The following is a 17,907-nucleotide window of genomic DNA, read 5'->3' as shown; positions in this document are numbered from 1 at the left end:
GATTGTGGGGATTTAATTTTATAGCTATCGACATACCCTGGTAAGCTTGTCATACTACCTACATATTTGTAATCAAACTAAAATAACCTAGGAGTATTGTCAAACCATTAAAACCTATCATATTTCGCCGGATCCTTTAAGTTAACGTTATGGACAGGATTATCAAGCGAGTAACGTTAGACACCCGGTTTGAGCAAACAATGATGTGATGCTAGATAGATATTGCCACCCATTCTTTATAGATATTAGCCCGACGCTTGGAAGTCAGGGTGGTGTTACTAACATGCAGCTACCAACAGTAATACTGTCTACTTCTCTTCCTAGGAGTGAAAACAATATTGCTATGGTACTGGTACTGAAGTCTTAACTTGTTATCTAGTGTGGTGTTCAAATGTGAAGTTGAGTTTCAATCTTATGTTCCTTTTCATTGATAGGTACAGCAAACTGAAGTTGGAATTATTGCCACATATCTCCATAGAAACCATAGAATTCTCCCTGTATGTATAGGATGTTTAAGCTGACATTTTCCTGATTTGAAATTGCCAGGATGACAAGACCGATACTACCAATGCTAAATTATTTTATGATTAATATATAGTTCTCCAACATCCTTTTTCTCCATATTTGTTGAATACTGAATTCAACAGCCATTTGGCAGCCACCACAATTATCAGACCAACATGCCTTGGCCATTTTCTGAGTCTATAAAGAAGCGGGCATGCAGATACCTTTTGCATCGGTATTTGGGCAATTTCCTACAAGAGAAACTGAGTTTAGATCAGCTTAGCTTAGACCTCTATCAAGGCACTGGATCCCTGGCACAAGTGCCGTTGGACAAGTGGGTAAGTTCAACCTTTGTTGTGTAAACAAATAATAGCAATGGCATAATTGGATTTGTATTGACATAAATGCTTTAAGTATACCTTTGCCTGAGCGCTATTTCTTCCCCTTCAGTCTTTGAATGAGATCTTGGAGTCAGTGGATGCTCCCTTCGAGGTAATAGAGGGCTTCATCCAGACCATCTCTCTGACCGTACCATGGGCGTCCCTGCTGCAGGAGAACTGTGCCCTCGAGGTCAAGGGACTGGAGATGGTGTTCAGACCCAGACCACGCATGGGTAAGAGGACACCTCCATTTGTTTGTTTCTTCAGCATCATTGTACTATGGCTGCCTGCTACTAGTGCGCACACAGCTAACTAGCTAACGATTCCACATCGACTACAAATTGAATAAATCATGTTGACCATGACTGTTTCTTCCTGTGTGCCCCTAGCATCAGGTATGGAACCCATGTACTGGTCCAGCTTCATGACGAGCAGCATGCAGCTTGCCAAAGAGTGTCTGAGCCAGAGACTAACGGATGACTTGGGGGAAAGCTTTCAGCCACTAGAGGGATTGGAGAAGTTTGCAGAGACCATAGAAACAGGTGCAGTACAAAATTACTGTACAATAAGTCAACACTTGATTGGGCTTTTTTCCCAAGGATCAATAGGGTTGATTATGATTTCTACTTTCATTTCTGTAGTTCTGAGAAGAGTCAAGGTGACTTTTTTGGACACGGTTCTCAGAATAGAACATGTTCCAGAAAATTCCAAAACAGGAATCGCTCTTGAGATGCGAATCAACAAGTAAGTTATGTTATAACAACTACTTGCACATTCAAGTAGTGTCCAATAACTTTTACTTAGGTATTCCTGATTTTATTGAGCAGTTTACAGAGCTTTCCACTCTTTACATGAGCTCTTAAATCCTTATCTGTTTTGTGTTGTTCAGGATTGTTTATTGTGATGAGACGGGCGAGGAGAGCTCCAGTGTGAATGTGCACCAGCCCACCACGTTTGCACATAAAAACCTGCAACTGGAGGGAGTCACCGTCTTCTGGGACGAGTTTTCAGAGGCGGCCAGAGCTGGCTTCAAATCCTCACCCATCCCAGCAGTGAGTCTACATCCAAATAATCTCCTGTGTAGTTTTAAGCACAGATAACTGATACTCACTCGCTCTTCCCTTTTCTGCACCCCCTTAGGAGACAGAGGCCAAGCTATCCCCCAGCTGGAACCCCAGAATAATCTGTGAGCCACACCCCCAGTTCACAGAGCCTATTTCCTCTGCAACACCCTTTGAACCCATGCAGATTGGTCACCTTAGTGGCAGAATCGATCTGTCGCTTGTCCTGAAACAGAACCAAACCATGCCTGGAGCAAAGGTTGGGTCAGCATTCTCACATGATTGAAATGGCACAGCATCTGTGAAACTTGGACACACTGAAATGCACAGAATGTCTATTGTCTTGGTCTTTGAAAGGGTATTTTTGTTTTTCAGTTGGATGTTGATGGACAGATCAGTACAATGATCGTGCTGCTATCTCCACGGCAAGTTCACCTACTCCTGGACATGTTTGGAGTTTTTTCAGGCTCAGGTGGGTTTAATGATTGCAATTTAATGATGATATCTTAAAAGGAGCTGCCTCAGAGGTTGTTGAGTGAAACACTATAAGCCTCTGCTTTTGTGTCCGAAGGTGGGCCGGAGTGGGGGAAGGACAAGAGGAACCGTCCCATGCAGCAGGAGGATGAGTATCGGCTCCACATGGAGCTAAACCGCTGCCTGAAGAAGGACTCAATGATGGCCGGGGAAGACCCTGACCTTTTCGAGAGCCAGACCACCAGAACTGTGTCCAGCCGAGGTTCAGATGAATTGTTACCTCCAACCACTGTTTAATAACCTGATGACTTGTATTGAGCTTTTTGATAGTTATTGTAGGCTTATATCTAAATATCATGAACAATTGTTTGATCTAGTTTCTTTCTTGTTGGAGCAGAGGATGTCTTCTTCTCCATGGCTGACATGGACATGTCTCACAGTCTGTCATCCCTCCCCCCACTGGGGGAACCGCCCACTGTGGACCTGGACCTGTCACTCAACAGTAACTACTCCCCCTCTCCAGGAGAGTCTCCCTCTGGCAATGCCACGGTACGTCTCACTGGACTTAGTAAAAGCATCTTAACCTGATCTAATGACATGGTTATTGTAACATAGTGTAATGCTTTGTTCCTTTGTCCTCTAAGAACCTCTGGGACGATTACCTTGATGTGCCCAGACAGAGGGAGAAACAGACCCAAGAAAGCCCTTTCCTGATGCGGGACTCACCACTCCAACACAAGCTGCTGAGGCAGACCTGTAAGAACCAGGATACACTGTCACTACCATTTGGAATAAACTGAGCAGAGTGTTTACAAGTCAGTAATTCACTCATTTTGTACTGTGTTTCAGCCCACCCAACCAAAGCCCATGGTGATGAGTCCAGGCCGGAGCTGGTCTTCAGGCTGACACTGGGGAGCCTGGCTGTGTGTGTTCTCCACATCGACCCCTTGCCCCCACCAGATGCTGCCCCCAGCCTCCTGGCCCCCATGGCTGCTGACTTCTTCAGGGTTGTCTGCTCCGACCAGCTCCCCCCAGCAGGGTTCATCCAGTTACGCACAGCGTTTGACGATGCCTGCCCCTATGACCACCTCAGGTGATCATATTGACATATTTTGCACTTCCCTGCCACCTTAGTAACCTGACTGACTCAATCCCATGTCATATGTGTCCTCTATCTCTCCAGGTTTGTGGCTCAGGGGATGAAGGTGACATATGAGCATTGTCAGGGCTCCAGCCTGCACAGCTTCAGCACAGACGTGTCCCTGGGCCAGATGGAGCTGCTGGAGTGTCTCTTCCCCTCTGAGGCCCAAAGGGGTGTGTCCCTAAGAGGGGTCCAGTACACAGAGGTAAAGGCCTCCCCACCAACAACATCCACAGTGTCCCAGTAATCAGATTACAACACATGGGCATAACAGATATCATAACATAACAGATGTTTAATTCTATTTTTGGATCTAGGCATAGATGGCATGTGCTTGTAGAGATGTTGATGTTTTCTCGGTCTGTCCCACCTCAGCTCCTGACATTTGATACCCCTGTCACCACTGAGGCACCATCTGCCACCTGCCTCCACCTGCTCTACAAACTGTCTGAACGCAGAGGGCCACAGGTAAGAGCAATCTTAGGGAGATTCAAATCTGCAGTGAATGCACCGTAATTAGATTCCCAGTTCCGCAACCCAACTTGCCATACTCTCAAGTAACTTCAACTTAATTCTGCATCAGTCATGCATTAATGTCAAACTGAGATTTGTGTGCATCTCAAGTTAGTATTCGGCCCACAATGTACAGTACGTAGCAAATCCTGTACAGTGCCTGATACAGTACCCCCTTACATGCTTTCCTCCAGGGTGGACAGGTGCGTCTGAGCACCATGCCCAGGAAGGCTGACTTCCAGGTGGAGCTGGGGGCGGTCCGCTCTGAACTGGACATCAGCATCGTGGACCGCCTCAACTCTCTGCTACAGCCACAGAAACTGGTCACCACAGAGATGATGGCATCTCACATGTACACGTCCTATAATAAACACATCAGCTTGGTGAGGACCGTCTTAATACCATCTTTACACAGTCATAGCAGCGATTTTACCATGTGTTTAAGGAAGCTGCCTATTATTGCAATAACTATGAAAAAGTAAATCACCGCAAATTTTTTCATCCACCCCATAGCACAAGGCCTTTACAGAGGTCTTCCTTGATGACAGCCGTACTCCAGCCAACACCCACGTGTCGATAAGAGTCAATGCTCCTGTGTTGAGCCTGGTGGTGCGCTTCCCCATCCCAGACCTGCGTTCGGACCAGGAGAGAGGCCCCTGGTTTAAGAAGTCCCTGCAGAAGGAGGTTCTGTACCTGGAGCTGGAGGACCTGGAGGTGAAGACAGAGTTCACAGGCGGCAGCTCCCCAGAGCAGACCAAGATGGAGCTCACCTTCAGAGAGCTAGTCGGTATGTATGTCACCCAGCTGCTAACGAACAGGTTAGCCTCAAAACCAGAACCACTTTTGATATATATAATTTCTGTATTAATTTTTCATCCATTCGCACAGGGAAGTTCCAGGAACAGGAGGACCAGCCTGCAGCCAGGTTCCTCAGGGTCTCCCACACCATGGATGGAGACATGACCACCTCTGACAGTGGGAAGTTTGACTGGCCCAGGTACTGTACACCAGTCCGTGTAGTACTGTACTGCTTCATGTCATACCTACACCTTGTCTCTTAGATGTTGTGAAACTCTCCTTACTAACCCTCCCCTGCCCCTCCAGAGTGGTGCTGAAAATCAACCCCACCGCTGTCCACTCCATCCTGGAGCGTGTGACTGCGGAGGAGGATGAGGGGGCCGAAAGCCACTCCCCAGAGGAGGAAGAGGAGGAGGAGGGGGGAGGTGCCCACTCACTGAAGGATGTCTGTGATTTTGGGAAGCCTGAACCCTCCCCCTTCTCCTCACGCCGGGTCATGTATGAGAATGAGGAGGTAGGAGCACATTTATTATTGAAACGCTAATTTGAACATAATTAGGACTGATTGATCAACATTTAGTTATGACTGGTAATTAAGGCAACTTGAATTATTGACATTTCTTCCCCTCTCCTTTAGATGGTCATTCCTGGTGATGTGGCTGAAATGACAGAGTTCCAGGAGAAAACCATGAGCAATTCCCGCTTTATCCTAGAGTTGTGCTTGCCAAATGTGCAATTATCATTACCCAACAAGGCCTTTTATGAGAAACTGCATAACAGGTACTGTGCACAAGAAACTGGGGAAACGAATCAAATGTTCTAGGAATGCGAAAACTATAGTATCACAATAACTACTACATCTTCCACTGCTTCTACCACAGCTATTACTTTGACTATTTACTATTCACTATAATTATGATCATTTTACTATGTCTATAATCAACTCCCCCTCTCTTGCAGGATAAACAATGACCTGCTGTTATGGGAGCCCAACGCTCCCTCGCCTGTGGAGACAGTGGAGAACATGCCGTATGGAGTAGGGCTGTCTGTAGCCAGCCAGCTGATCAACGCTGCACACTACACCAAGGACAGCTTCAGCCCGTTCCGCTCCACTGGCCCTGAGGGTGAGACTCTCCCTACATAGTTCAACCAACATCTGCTGCATCTCAACCTCGTTCATGGTTTTCATACGCTGCTGCAAGTCTGTAGTGCACTCTGTTCTGTGCATTAATATTATTGAGATGTACTAATGTACCAGGTAAAAAAGTACTGAAATGTAATGGTTAAAATGTTATTCCTTCATATCAAATGAACTGCAACTTTCCCAACCCATATGACTGTGGTGTCCTGTGCTTGTAGAGGAGGACAGTGGATCAGAGGAGGAGACCATGCACCACTACTCCCCTGCCTCTGAGCAGTGCTTCAGATCTCGCAGGAAGAAGAAGCCCAAGGCCCAGAGCAAGACCTCACAGAGCGTGTTCTCTGTAATCCTCACTGTCAACCACGGCCTGGTGGCTCTGCAGACCAGCGCTAAGGTAACCCTGAGTTACATTTACAATGATCTGTCATTTCTCAGTTACATTGCATTTAAACAGCTGGGTATTCTCTGAGACTGTTTGACTGACTGGTCCCCCAATTTGTATTTTTATTTTCCAGCAGGAGGATAAGACTATTTTAAATAACCGACATGGAGAGTTCTGGTTGGAGGTGAAGAATGGGGTCCTGTTCAGTGTTACACAGTACGAAGGCTACAAAGACAGGCACTACATCTGCTTCCACACCAGCAACATCTGTCTCTATCACCAAGGTAAGACTGGAGACATTAAGCCTGGGCACACATTTGAGGTGGAGCTTCATAGATCCCCTCTGCAAATGAGTCAATATGCCATTGTTCATGGGGATGCCACTGTGTCTGTTACATTGTTTGGGTTTATATCTCTACCTAGGTCTGGTGGAAGGAGACACCCCAGTGTCCGACATCAAGCTGCCCTGCAGGACGCGTCCTCATTGGCTGGAGCCGGCCATCTACCCCTCTGAGACTGATAGGGCGTCCCCTTCCGAGGGCATCGGCCTGGAGGACCACAGCATGTTGTCTGTCGCCGTCAAGATCTCCTCCCAGAACATGGAGCGCAATGTCAAGGTAGGTACACCCCATTTACATTTCTACTATTGGTGTGCATTAACTTGTGCCAGTGTTTCAAACACTAGTCTGTTGCTTGAGAAAGAAAAGCCATGTCATTTTTGACAGACGGGGAGATATGTGCTCACTGTTAGTATGTGTTTCCTCTGCAGGAGTTCCTGGTTGCAGTGGGAGTGAGAGGGACCACACTCCAGCACCGAGTGGTTCCCCCAAAACTGGGCTGGTATGACCAGGTAAACACAACACCTATCCATCCAAGGTGTTTGTGTACGGTCTGAGGCCACAACATTAAGCATCCCTTGGATAGAATGAACCATACTCTTGTCTGATCAGTGTTTCTTTGTTGTGTGTAACAGATTGTGGACTTCCTGAATGTGTCTGATGAGCCTGTGTTGGGTTACATCCCACCTGCCTCAGTCACCACCCTTCATCTGCACCTGTGGAGCTGCTCATTGGACTACAGGTGCTGTTGACTAGACCAGTGTTTCCCAACTCCAGTCCTCGAGTACCCCAAAGCAGACGTTTTTGTTGTTTCCCCAGCTTAACATAACTCATTCAACTTATTTAGGGCTTGATGATTAGTTGGTAAGTTGAATCAGTTGTGCTTGTCCAGGGCTACAATAAAAATGTGTTCTGTTGGGGGTACTGGAGGACTGGAGTTGAGGAAACAGTGGACTACACTCCAGTGTAGATGCGTCACGTTTGTAACCTAACTCGGCTGTGTATCTGGATCAGTGGTTCCCAAACGTTTTATAGTCCCGTACCCCTTCAAACATTAAATCTCCAGCTGCGTACCGCTCTAGCACCAGGGTCAGCGCACTCTCAAATGTTGTTTTTTGCCATCATTGTAAGCCTGCCACACACACACTATACGGTACATTTATTAAACATAAGAAAGAGTGAGTTCTTGTCACAACCCGGCTCGTGGGAAGTGACAAAGAGCTCTTATAGGACCAGGGCACACAATATAATAATAATAATCAATCATTTTGCTCTTTATTTAACCATCTTACATATAGAACCTTATTTGTTCATCAACAATTGTGAATAACTCACCACAGGTTAATGAGAAGGGTGTGCTTGAAAGGATGCACATAACTCTGCAATGTTGGGTTGTATTGGAGAGATCTGTGTCTTAAATCATTTTCCACACAGTCTGTACCTGTATTTCGTTTTCATGCTAGTGAGGGCAGAGAATCCACTCTTGCATAGGTACAAAATTGCAAAGGGCATCAGTGTCTTAACAGCTTGATTTGCTATTGCAAGAAACTCTGAGCGCTGCCCAATCCAGAAATCTGGCAGTGGCTTCTGATTAAATAACATTTTCACAGAACTGCTTGTTGCATTTTCGATGAGGCTCTCTTGTTCAGATATCGGTAAGTGGACTGGAGGCAGGGCATGAAAGGGATAACGAATCCAGTTGTTTGTGTCATCCGTTTCGGGGAAGTACCTTCGTAATGATGCACCCAGTTCACTCAGGTGCTTCGCTATATTACATTTGACATTGTCCGTAAGCTTGAGTTAATTTGCACACAAAAAAAATCATACACTGATGGAAAGTGTAATCCTAGATTCAGATCATTCAGGCGAGAAGAAACATCATCCAGATAGACCAGTCGTGTGAGAAACTCGTCATCATGCAAGCAGTCAGACAAGTGAAAATTATGGTCAGTAAAGAAAACATTAAGCTCGTCTCTCAATTAAAAAAAAAAAATGGGTCAATACTTTGCCCCTTGATAACCAGCTCACTTCTGTATGTTGTAAAAGCGTTACATGGTCGCTGCCCATATCATTGCATGATGCAGAAAATACACAAGAGTTCAGGGGCCTTGCTTTAACCAAGTTAACCATTTTCACTGTAGTGTCCAAAACATCTTTCAAGCTGTCAGGCATTCCCTTGGCAGCAAGAGCCTCTCGGTGGATGCTGCAGTGTACCCAAGTGGTGTCTCGAGCAACTTCTTGCACGCGCGTTACCACTCCGCTATGTCTCCCTGTCATGGCTTTTGCGCCATCAGTACAGATACAAACACATATTGACCACCAAAGTCCATTTGATGTCACAAAGCTGTCCAGTACTTTAAAAATATCCTCTCATGTTGTTCTGGTTTCCAGTGGTTTGCAGAAGAGGATGTCTTCCTTAATTGACCCCCCATAAACGTAACGGACATATACCAGGAGCTGTGCCAGGCCCGCCACATCTGTTGACTCATCCAGCTGTAATGCATATAATTCACTGGCTTGTATGCGAAGTAGTAATTGTTTCAAAACATCTCCTGCCATTTCACTGATGCGTCGTGAAACAGTGTTGTTTTATGAAAGCATTGTCTGTCTAGTTTTTTGGGCCTTTTCCCCCAGCATTGTCCCAGCCATATCTGCGGCAGCAGAAAGAATTAAGTCCTCCACAATAGTATGGGGCTTGCCTGTCCTAGCCACTCTGTAGCTCACCATATAAAATGCTTCTAGACCCTTCTTATTAATGGTATCTGTTGCTTTTATACGTGTCTTACTACTTGAAAGTAGTCTTTATTCTCACTCAAAAAAACTCCTGTGGCTTATTTTTCGAATTGTCATGTTTCTAAATGTCTGTGCAAGAGTGAAGGTTTCCCGCGAGAGAGTAACGGTTAATGTGATTGGATGTTAAGTATTTGACTAGGCTACCTGTATTTAACTTTGTGTTTTTTTGCTGAACACAAGATGGTGTAATTTTATTTTTGGCAGTGAATCGAGGCTAGTCAGGTGAGGGGGGAAAAAACTCACCCAACTTTATAGCCCCGTTGGAAAATATAAATGTACTGTTTGAAAATGTGAAGGGAAAAAAATCTTATTATTTTTTTATTTAAAAAAAATCAAAATGTGAAACACATTTTGTATTTGGCGTACCCCCGACGGCATTGCGCATACCCCAGTTTAGGAATACCTGATCTGGATGATTGTATTTTAACATGGTGTATATCCTCTCTGCAGACCCCTGTACCTGCCACTCAGGTCTCTGTTGGTAGTGGAGACATTCAGCATCTCCAGCAGTGTCTCCTTAGACCACTCATCCTCCACTCTCAGGTACAGTTGCAGCACTGGACGTGTCATTGACAGGAAATCAGAAGTTGAATGTTTGTGTTTCAGTATGTATTTTGTGCTGGTTCTAGGATCATTTTGGATGAAGCAGCTTTGTTCCTCTCTGACAAGAGCAATGCCGTCTCTGTAAATCTAATGCGAGGTGAGACAAACTCTGGTAAAATGTGTTATTCAAAGATGCTTTAACATATTCTCCATTTAAACAGATTTGATTGGACCAGTAACCCATGTGCTTTATCTCCCAGACTATGTGCAGGTGGTAGACATGGGAACATTAGAGCTGAGGATCACTGCTGTCAAACCTGGAGTGGACGGAGAATTGGTAAGAGCTGACAACCTCTGTTGATCTATGAGAAAAGTCTTTCCAACAGCAAGACGGCACCGTTGATCCAGTCTTCTCACTGTGTCTTTTGACAGACTGAGCCCAGATTTGAGCTGCGCTGCTCCAGTGACGTCATCCACATCAGAACGTGTTCAGACTCCTGTGCTGCTCTGATGAACCTCATCCAGTATGTGGCCAGCTATGGAGACCTAGTGACCCCTCCTGGGCCGGAGGCCAAAAGCACCTGTTCCAAGCATAGAGCCAAGGTCAGCATTTATACCCCTCAGATACATGTATGATTTATCATATCAAACTATTGCCTTGAGAGTAGACCAGTTTGGACTGTGTAGAATTTATACTGGTGTAAATACTGTTGTGAGGCAATGGACTGTCTGCTGAGTTAAAATGGTGTTCATGTCCTTGTTTGGTCAGTCGGAGGCTTCAAGCCGGCCCCCTTCCCAGGCTCCTCCGCTCCCCGACGCTGAGCAGCAGATGCTGCAGGACCTGATGAGTGAGGCCATGGAAGAGACAGACAACCAGCACAGCCTGGCCTTGCAACACAATGGTGAGACTACATACAACTAAAATTACTTGACATTTACTACATGCATAGTAGTTGTCTGTGTGATTTTACGTTGTCCTTACTCTCCCCCACAGGAATTCATGAGGAGCAGAATAATGACCTCGACCAGCCTCGCTCTGACCTCTTCCTTTTCCCGGACGAGAGCGGAAATCTGCCACAAGAGCTGAGTCCCACTTACCCTACGCTCCACTCACCCCTCATCACCCCTGCCCCTAGCCTGGTCCCAGAGACCGACGACTTCTGTATTCTAGAGACCCCGGGCTCCAGAGCAGACGTAAGAGCATGCATCTCATATACTTACTTACTCAGCATGTTGAATAACTTGTACATTTTAAGTGTCACTCCATTGCATTGGTGTGATGGGTGTGTTTGTCTCAGGATCGGGACGAGGAGCCCGTGGTGAACAAGTTAATCCCAGACTCCATTGAGATCAAAGACGACCACTTTGGCCTGCCCCTGGACAGCAGCGACTCCAGCAGAGGAGCCCTGAACTTCCCTGTCCCAGAGCTGCGCTACCTCATCAGGGAGATCTCTGTCATCTGGCACCTGTACGGGGGGAAGGACTTTGGGAGCTCCACATTCACCTCCTCTCCAGCTAGAAGTTGGGGGTGAGTGTGTGTGCTTTGGACTGTTCAACTGTTCTTTATTACAACAACAATACTGGGAGATGTGATTGAACTGAGATTGTGTGAAATGTCAGGATGGCTAGAGAAAGAAACGGATGTAATGGTCAAAAGGTGCAACAGATGATCAAGTGTCCTCTGTTAATGTTTGGGTTATGTTGAAGGTGTACCCCACACAGCTCCCCCTCCCAGACCCCAGTCAGACAGGGCAGGGGTGGAGGACGGGCCGGGGGAGGGCGGGGCAGGAACCCTGACGTCCTGATGGAGATCCAGCTCAGCAAAGTAAGAGAACATGACACAACCCCCCTCTCCTGTAACTATACAACATGTTGCCTATGAGTCTGAAGCTAAAGTTTAGGACATCTTGCTCTTTTCTCAGGTGCGGTTCCAACATGAGGTATACCCCCAGGCCCCGGTGGCCTCTGGGTCGGCGGCGGACCAGCCTGTGTCCCGGCAGGTTCTCATCGTCCAGGACCTGGAGATCAGAGACAGACTGGCCACCTCCCAGATGAACAAGTTCCTGTACCTCTACTCCAGCAAGGAGATGCCCCGCACGGCCCACTCCAACATGGTGAGGGACACTGGGCATCTAGAGTAATGTCCATGTGACTGTGGTCACATCAAAGACATGGTAGTGGATAAGGCATGTTGAGGCTGAATGTGTTTTTGTTTTCTTGCAGCTGACAGTTCGGGCTCTGCACATGTGTCCAGAGACGGGTCAAGCACCCCAGGAGTGCTGTCTGAGAGTCTCACTCATGCCCCTTCGCCTCAACATCGATCAGGTGAGCCAGAGAAAAACGTGCTGTTTTTTTCTAGTTAATCATACATCCTTCTAAGGTTTGCAAAAGATTTCAAGCCATGGAAATTGGTAGGCATTCACATGCTCTCATTTAACACGTTTCAGTTTTAATATTGATCCCTTTGAAATGACACAGGCTTTTTATTTTCATGTAGGATGCATTGTTTTTCTTGAAAGACTTCTTTGCTAGCCTTGCTGCTGAAGTTGAGATGTTCTCTCCACCTGATCAAGAAGGTAAAAGATCCTTGGCTATAGGCTACTATTGTATGAAATATGTAGCCTATTGAATAGCATTTTCATCACGTATTTTATTTCATGATTTGTCGCTGAGCAAAATGTTGACCCTCAATGATGCATTTGTTGGCCTGCAGCACTGTGTGTTTCAATGAAGAAGCCGTCTGCCCCAGAGGTCTCGTGCAGCTTCACTAAGAATGGAGGTGGGAGCCAGGACCCTGCCCCCATCATCTCTGTGCCTGCCCAGAGCCGCTCCAGCCTCAGTCTCAACGGCCTCACCCTGCCCAGTAACAGCGACTCTGGGGAAGCTGAGGCTGCCACTGCATCATCCTTCACTGACCAGCCCATCTTCTTCAGGTAGGTGTCCACACTATGTGTAGAGGTGGACAGGTACACTATATATACAAAGTATGTGGACAGCCCTTCAAATTAGTGGATTCAGCTATTTCAGCCACATCCGTTGCTGACGGGTGTATAAAATCGAGCACCCAGCCATGCAATTGCCATAGACAAGCATTGGCAGTAGACTGGCCTTACTGAAGAACTGTGAGTTTCAATGTGGCACCGTCATAGGATGCCACCTTTCCAACAAGTTAGTTCATCAAATTTCTGCCCTGCTAGAGCTGCCCCGGTCAACTGTAAGGTATGTTATTGTGAAGTGGAAACATCTAGGAGCAACAACGGCTCAGCGGCGAAGTGGTAGGCCACACAAGCTCCCCGAACGGGACCGCAGAGTGCTGTAGCGCGTATAAATCGTCTGTCTTCGGTTGCAACACTCACTACCGTGTTCCAAACTGCCTCTGGAAGCAACGTCAGCACAAGAACTGTTCGTCGGGAGCTTCATGAAATGGGTTTCCATGGATGAGCAGCAGCCACACACAAGCCTAAGATCGCCATATGCAATGCCAAGCGTCGGCTGGAGTGGTGTAAAGCTCGCCGCCATTGGACTCGTGCAGTGGAAACGTGTTCTCTGGAGTGATGAATCACGCTTCACCATCTGGCTGTCCGACAGAACCAATCTGGGTTTGGCGGATCAAATCAAATGTATTTATATAGCCCTTCGTACATCAGCTGATATCTCAAAGTGCTGTACAGAAACCCAGCCTAAAACCCCAAACAGCAAGCAATGCAGGTGTAGAAGCACGGATGCGTGGAGAACGCTACCTGCCCCAATGCATAGTGCCAACTGTAAAGTTTGGTGGATGAGGAATAATGGTCCGGGGCTGTTTTTCATGGTTTAGGCTCTTTAGTTCCAGTGAAGGAAAATCTTAATGCTACAGCATACAATGACATTCTAGACGATTCTGTGCTTCCAACTTTGTGGCAACTGTTTGGGGAAGGCCCTTTCCTGTTTCAGCATGGCAAGGTCCATAAAGAAATTAATAGAAGCAAGTCCCCGCAGCAATGTTCCAACATCTAGTGGAAAGCCTTCCCAGAAGAGTGGAGGCTTTTATAGCAGCAAAGGGGAGACCAATTCCATATTAATGCCCATGATTTTGGAATGAGACGAGCAGGTGTCCACATTGTGTTTATTGATGTTGTTAGCAAATTATGAAATATTTGTTTTCATTTGTTTGATTTCCCTCAGAGAGTTTCGGTTTACTTCTGAAGTTCCCATTCGTCTGGATTACCATGGGAAACATGTTTCAATGGAGCAGGTATGTTGTTTTAACAGTCTCTTAAAAACATTGCATACCAGCACATTCAGTTTTGTGTTCAGTGATTCCAGTGTTGACAGGCCTCACAGTAGCACATTTTGCTCATGTTTCCTACGCTGTTCCTCTGTTACAGGGAACATTTGCTGGTATTGTGATTGGGTTGACACAGCTGAATTGCTCCGAGTTGAAACTAAGGCGGTTATGCTACAGACAAGGGTATGTTTAATCAGTACAGTCCCCTCAAATTAGTATGATTCGTTATGATTGGACCTACCAACACTTAATTGGGTCATTCGTTATGTTAAATGATGACACACAAGCACTCTATGTATAGTATGAATAATACAGTATGCAGTAACTGTGAGGACATTATTGGTTTTCTTCCAGACTGTTGGGAGTGGATAAGCTCTTTTCCTATGCAATAAATGAGTGGCTGAACGACATCAAGAAGAACCAGCTGCCAGGACTGTTGGGTGGAGTGGGACCTATCCACTCGCTGGTACAGTTGGGTAAGTAGGACATGTGTATGTTGATAAACTGGTTTTGAGGCACTAATGTCTTCACCTATTAATCAGACAGCATGTTGCATGTGGTTTAATTTGCAAGGGCTTCCTTAAATGATTAACTGGATCTTTGTAAGAAGATTCTGTCTAAGCCTTCCAGCACCACACAAGATACTGTGACAAAGGTCATGCTTTTGGCCAATTGCGCCACACAGGAAATTAGTCTGTAAGCTTTTGGATCAACATAAAAAATACTATTGTTATGCTTACACAGAACAAAAATATAAATGCAACATGTAAAGTGTTGATCCCATGTTTCATGAGCTGAAATAAAAAATCCCAGAAATGTTCCATATGCACAAAAAGCTTATTTCTCTCAAATGTTGTGTACAAATTTGTTTATATCCCTGTTAGTGAGCATTTCTCCTTTGCCAAGATAATCCATCCACCTGATAGGTGTGGCATAGAAGGAGAAGCTGATTAAACACCATGATCATTACACAAGTGCGGGGACAATAAAAGGCCACTCTTAAATGTGCAGTTTTGTTGCACTACACAATGCCACAGATGTCTCAAGTTGAGGGAGCATGCAATTGGCATGCTGACTGCAGGAATGTCCACCAGAGCTGTTGCCAGAGAATTTAATGTTAATTTCTCTACCATAAACCGCCTCTAACGCCGTTTTAGAAAATTTGGCAGTACGTCCAACCGGCCTCACAACCGCAGACAACGTGTGAACAGAGTGCCCCATTGGGGTGGTGGGGTTATGGTATGGGCAGGCATATACTACGGACAACAAACACAGTTGCATTTTGTCAATGGCAATTTGAATGCACAGAGATACCGTGACTAGATCCTAAGGCCCATTGTCATGCCATTCATCCACCCACCACCATCACCTCATGTTTCAGCAGGATAATGCACTGTCCCATGTCTCAAGGATCTGTACACAATTCCAGAGACCACAATCAACAGCCTGATCAACTCTATGCGAAGATGTCGCGCTGCATGATGCAAATAGTGGTCACACCAGATACTAACTGGTTTTGTGATCCACTCTCCTACTATTTTTACGGTATCTGTGACCAAGGGATGCCTATCTGCATTCCCAGTCATGTGAAATCCATAGATTAGGGCCTAATGAATTTTTTCAATTGACTGATTTTCCTTATATGAACTGTAACACTTGAAGTGTAAAATCTTTTACATTTGCGTTTATATTTTTGTTCAGTATGTATTTTAGAGTATTTTTAATGTGTTAATGTATTAATAAACTAAATTAAAGTCAGAAATCCTGATCTTATGGGCCTTTTTTGTATTGACCAAATAAAATGTTCCGCCTGTTCAGTCCAGGGATTTAGGGATCTGGTGTGGCTCCCGATAGAGCAGTACCGGAAGGATGGTCGGGTTGTACGTGGATTGCAGCGGGGTACTGCTTCCTTTGGCACCTCCACAGCTATGGCTGCTCTGGAGCTTACCAACCGCATGGTGCGGACTATCCAGGTAAAAACACACCCTGGTTCAGATAGAATATGTCCAATGTAGGTTGTAACTGTCCTGCATCTCAACTTCTGTGTTACCAGTTTGTCAGGCTCCATAATGTAATGCAAAACAATTTGTTTTATTTGTGCTCTTCAGGCAGCAGCAGAGACTGCCTATGACATGGTATCTCCAGGATCCGATGAGAGGGAAATGAAGAGAATAAAACGGTTCTCTCATTACCGATTTGCTCATCAGCCAGTTGATCTAAGAGAAGGAGTAGCCAACGCTTACAGTGTTGTAAAAGAGGTAAATTGCAAGATGCTAGCAATTTGCATCTCATCTACTTGTAGTGCTGCTTAAAGTGTAACACACTACAAGATTGAGTACAGAATGAAGTTACTTATCAGGACTGTTATAAATCATGTTCAATGTGTGTGTCCCATCAGGGAATCACGGACACTGCTCTGACCATCTATGACACGGCCACACGGGAGCACGAGCAGCGTGGGATGACCGGGGCAGTGGGTGGGGTCCTTAGACAGCTCCCCCCAGCTGTGGTCAAGCCTCTCATCATGGCCACCGAGGCCACCTCCAACGTACTGGGGGGCATGAGGAACCAGATTCACCCAGACGCACGCCAGGAGGAATCCCAGAAATGGCGGCAAGGGGAGGAGTGATTGCCGACTGCTGTCCAATAACTGAAGAGATGATTGTGCGGAATCAGAGGGCGGTGTATTTTGTTTCAGAGAACACACTCCGTCTCAGCTGTTGCAAGGCCTTTTGAGTTTTACAAGCTGGAAGGAACTGACTCTGCAGATTTAATTTTTGATGCAAAAAATCGAATCACATTTTATTTGTCACATGCTTCATAGACAACCGGCATAGTAGACTAACAGTGAAATGCTTACTTACGGGTACTTTTCCAACAATGCCGAGTTAAAGATAAGATAAAAAATAAAATAGAAATAGTGATGCGAGGAATAAATACACAGTAAATAACAAATAAAAATAAAGAGTAAAAATAACATGGCTATATACAGTGCCTTCAGAAAGTATTCAGAACCCTTGACTTTTTCCATTTTTTTTTAACTTTACAGCCTTATTCTAAAATGTATTAAATTGTTTTTTTTCCTTCTCATCAATCTATGCACAATACCCCATAATGACAAAGCAAAAACAGGTTTTTAGAAATGTCTGCTAATTTATTAAATATAAAACCGGAAATATCACATTTACATAAGTATTCAGACCCTTTACTCAGTACTTTGTTGAAGCACCTTTGGCAGTGATTACAGTATTGAGTCTTGGGTATGACGCTACAAGCTTGGCACTCCTGTATTTGGGGAGTTTCTCCCATTCTTCTCTGCAGATCCTCTCAAGCTCTGTCAGGTTGGATGGGGAGCGTTGCTGCACAGCTATTTTCAGGTCTCCAGAGAAGTTCGATCGGGTTCAAGTCTCTGGCTGGGCCACTCAAGGACATTTAAAGACTTGTCCAGAAGCCGCTCCTGTGTTGTCTTGGCTGTGTCTGAGGTCCTGAGTACTGTGGAGCAGGTTTTCGTCAATGATCTCTCTGTACTTTGCTCCGTTCATCTTTCCTTCGATCCTGCCTAGTCTCCCAGT

General features: G+C 45.6%; 1 protein-coding gene across 1 annotated transcript; it reads left to right on the top strand.

The window, feature by feature from the left end:
- The first annotated feature begins 459 nt into the window (after positions 1–459).
- LOC120023606 (autophagy-related protein 2 homolog B-like) lies at positions 460–17,228 on the top strand. Its single transcript, XM_038967646.1, has 42 exons — positions 460–842; positions 955–1,117; positions 1,274–1,426; positions 1,526–1,628; positions 1,774–1,936; positions 2,025–2,204; positions 2,321–2,417; positions 2,517–2,681; positions 2,817–2,968; positions 3,064–3,175; positions 3,269–3,512; positions 3,603–3,765; positions 3,936–4,028; positions 4,268–4,456; positions 4,587–4,860; positions 4,962–5,070; positions 5,178–5,385; positions 5,509–5,651; positions 5,832–5,995; positions 6,231–6,406; positions 6,528–6,678; positions 6,818–7,011; positions 7,164–7,244; positions 7,368–7,474; positions 9,976–10,068; positions 10,155–10,225; positions 10,329–10,405; positions 10,501–10,671; positions 10,838–10,970; positions 11,063–11,262; positions 11,367–11,596; positions 11,776–11,893; positions 11,991–12,182; positions 12,292–12,393; positions 12,566–12,644; positions 12,782–13,001; positions 14,233–14,302; positions 14,436–14,518; positions 14,690–14,811; positions 16,154–16,308; positions 16,444–16,593; positions 16,734–17,228. The coding sequence occupies exons 1-42, from the start codon at positions 681–683 to the stop codon at positions 16,962–16,964; spliced, it is 6,243 nt and encodes a 2,080-aa protein (XP_038823574.1). The 5' UTR covers positions 460–680; the 3' UTR covers positions 16,965–17,228.
- Positions 17,229–17,907: the final 679 nt, after the last annotated feature.

Source organism: Salvelinus namaycush, chromosome 28 (genome assembly GCF_016432855.1).
Source record: "Salvelinus namaycush isolate Seneca chromosome 28, SaNama_1.0, whole genome shotgun sequence".
In the NCBI taxonomy this organism is placed as follows: Eukaryota; Metazoa; Chordata; class Actinopteri; order Salmoniformes; family Salmonidae; genus Salvelinus; species Salvelinus namaycush.
Note: the sequence above shows the minus strand (reverse complement) of the source record. Positions and strands in the feature narration are given on the sequence as shown.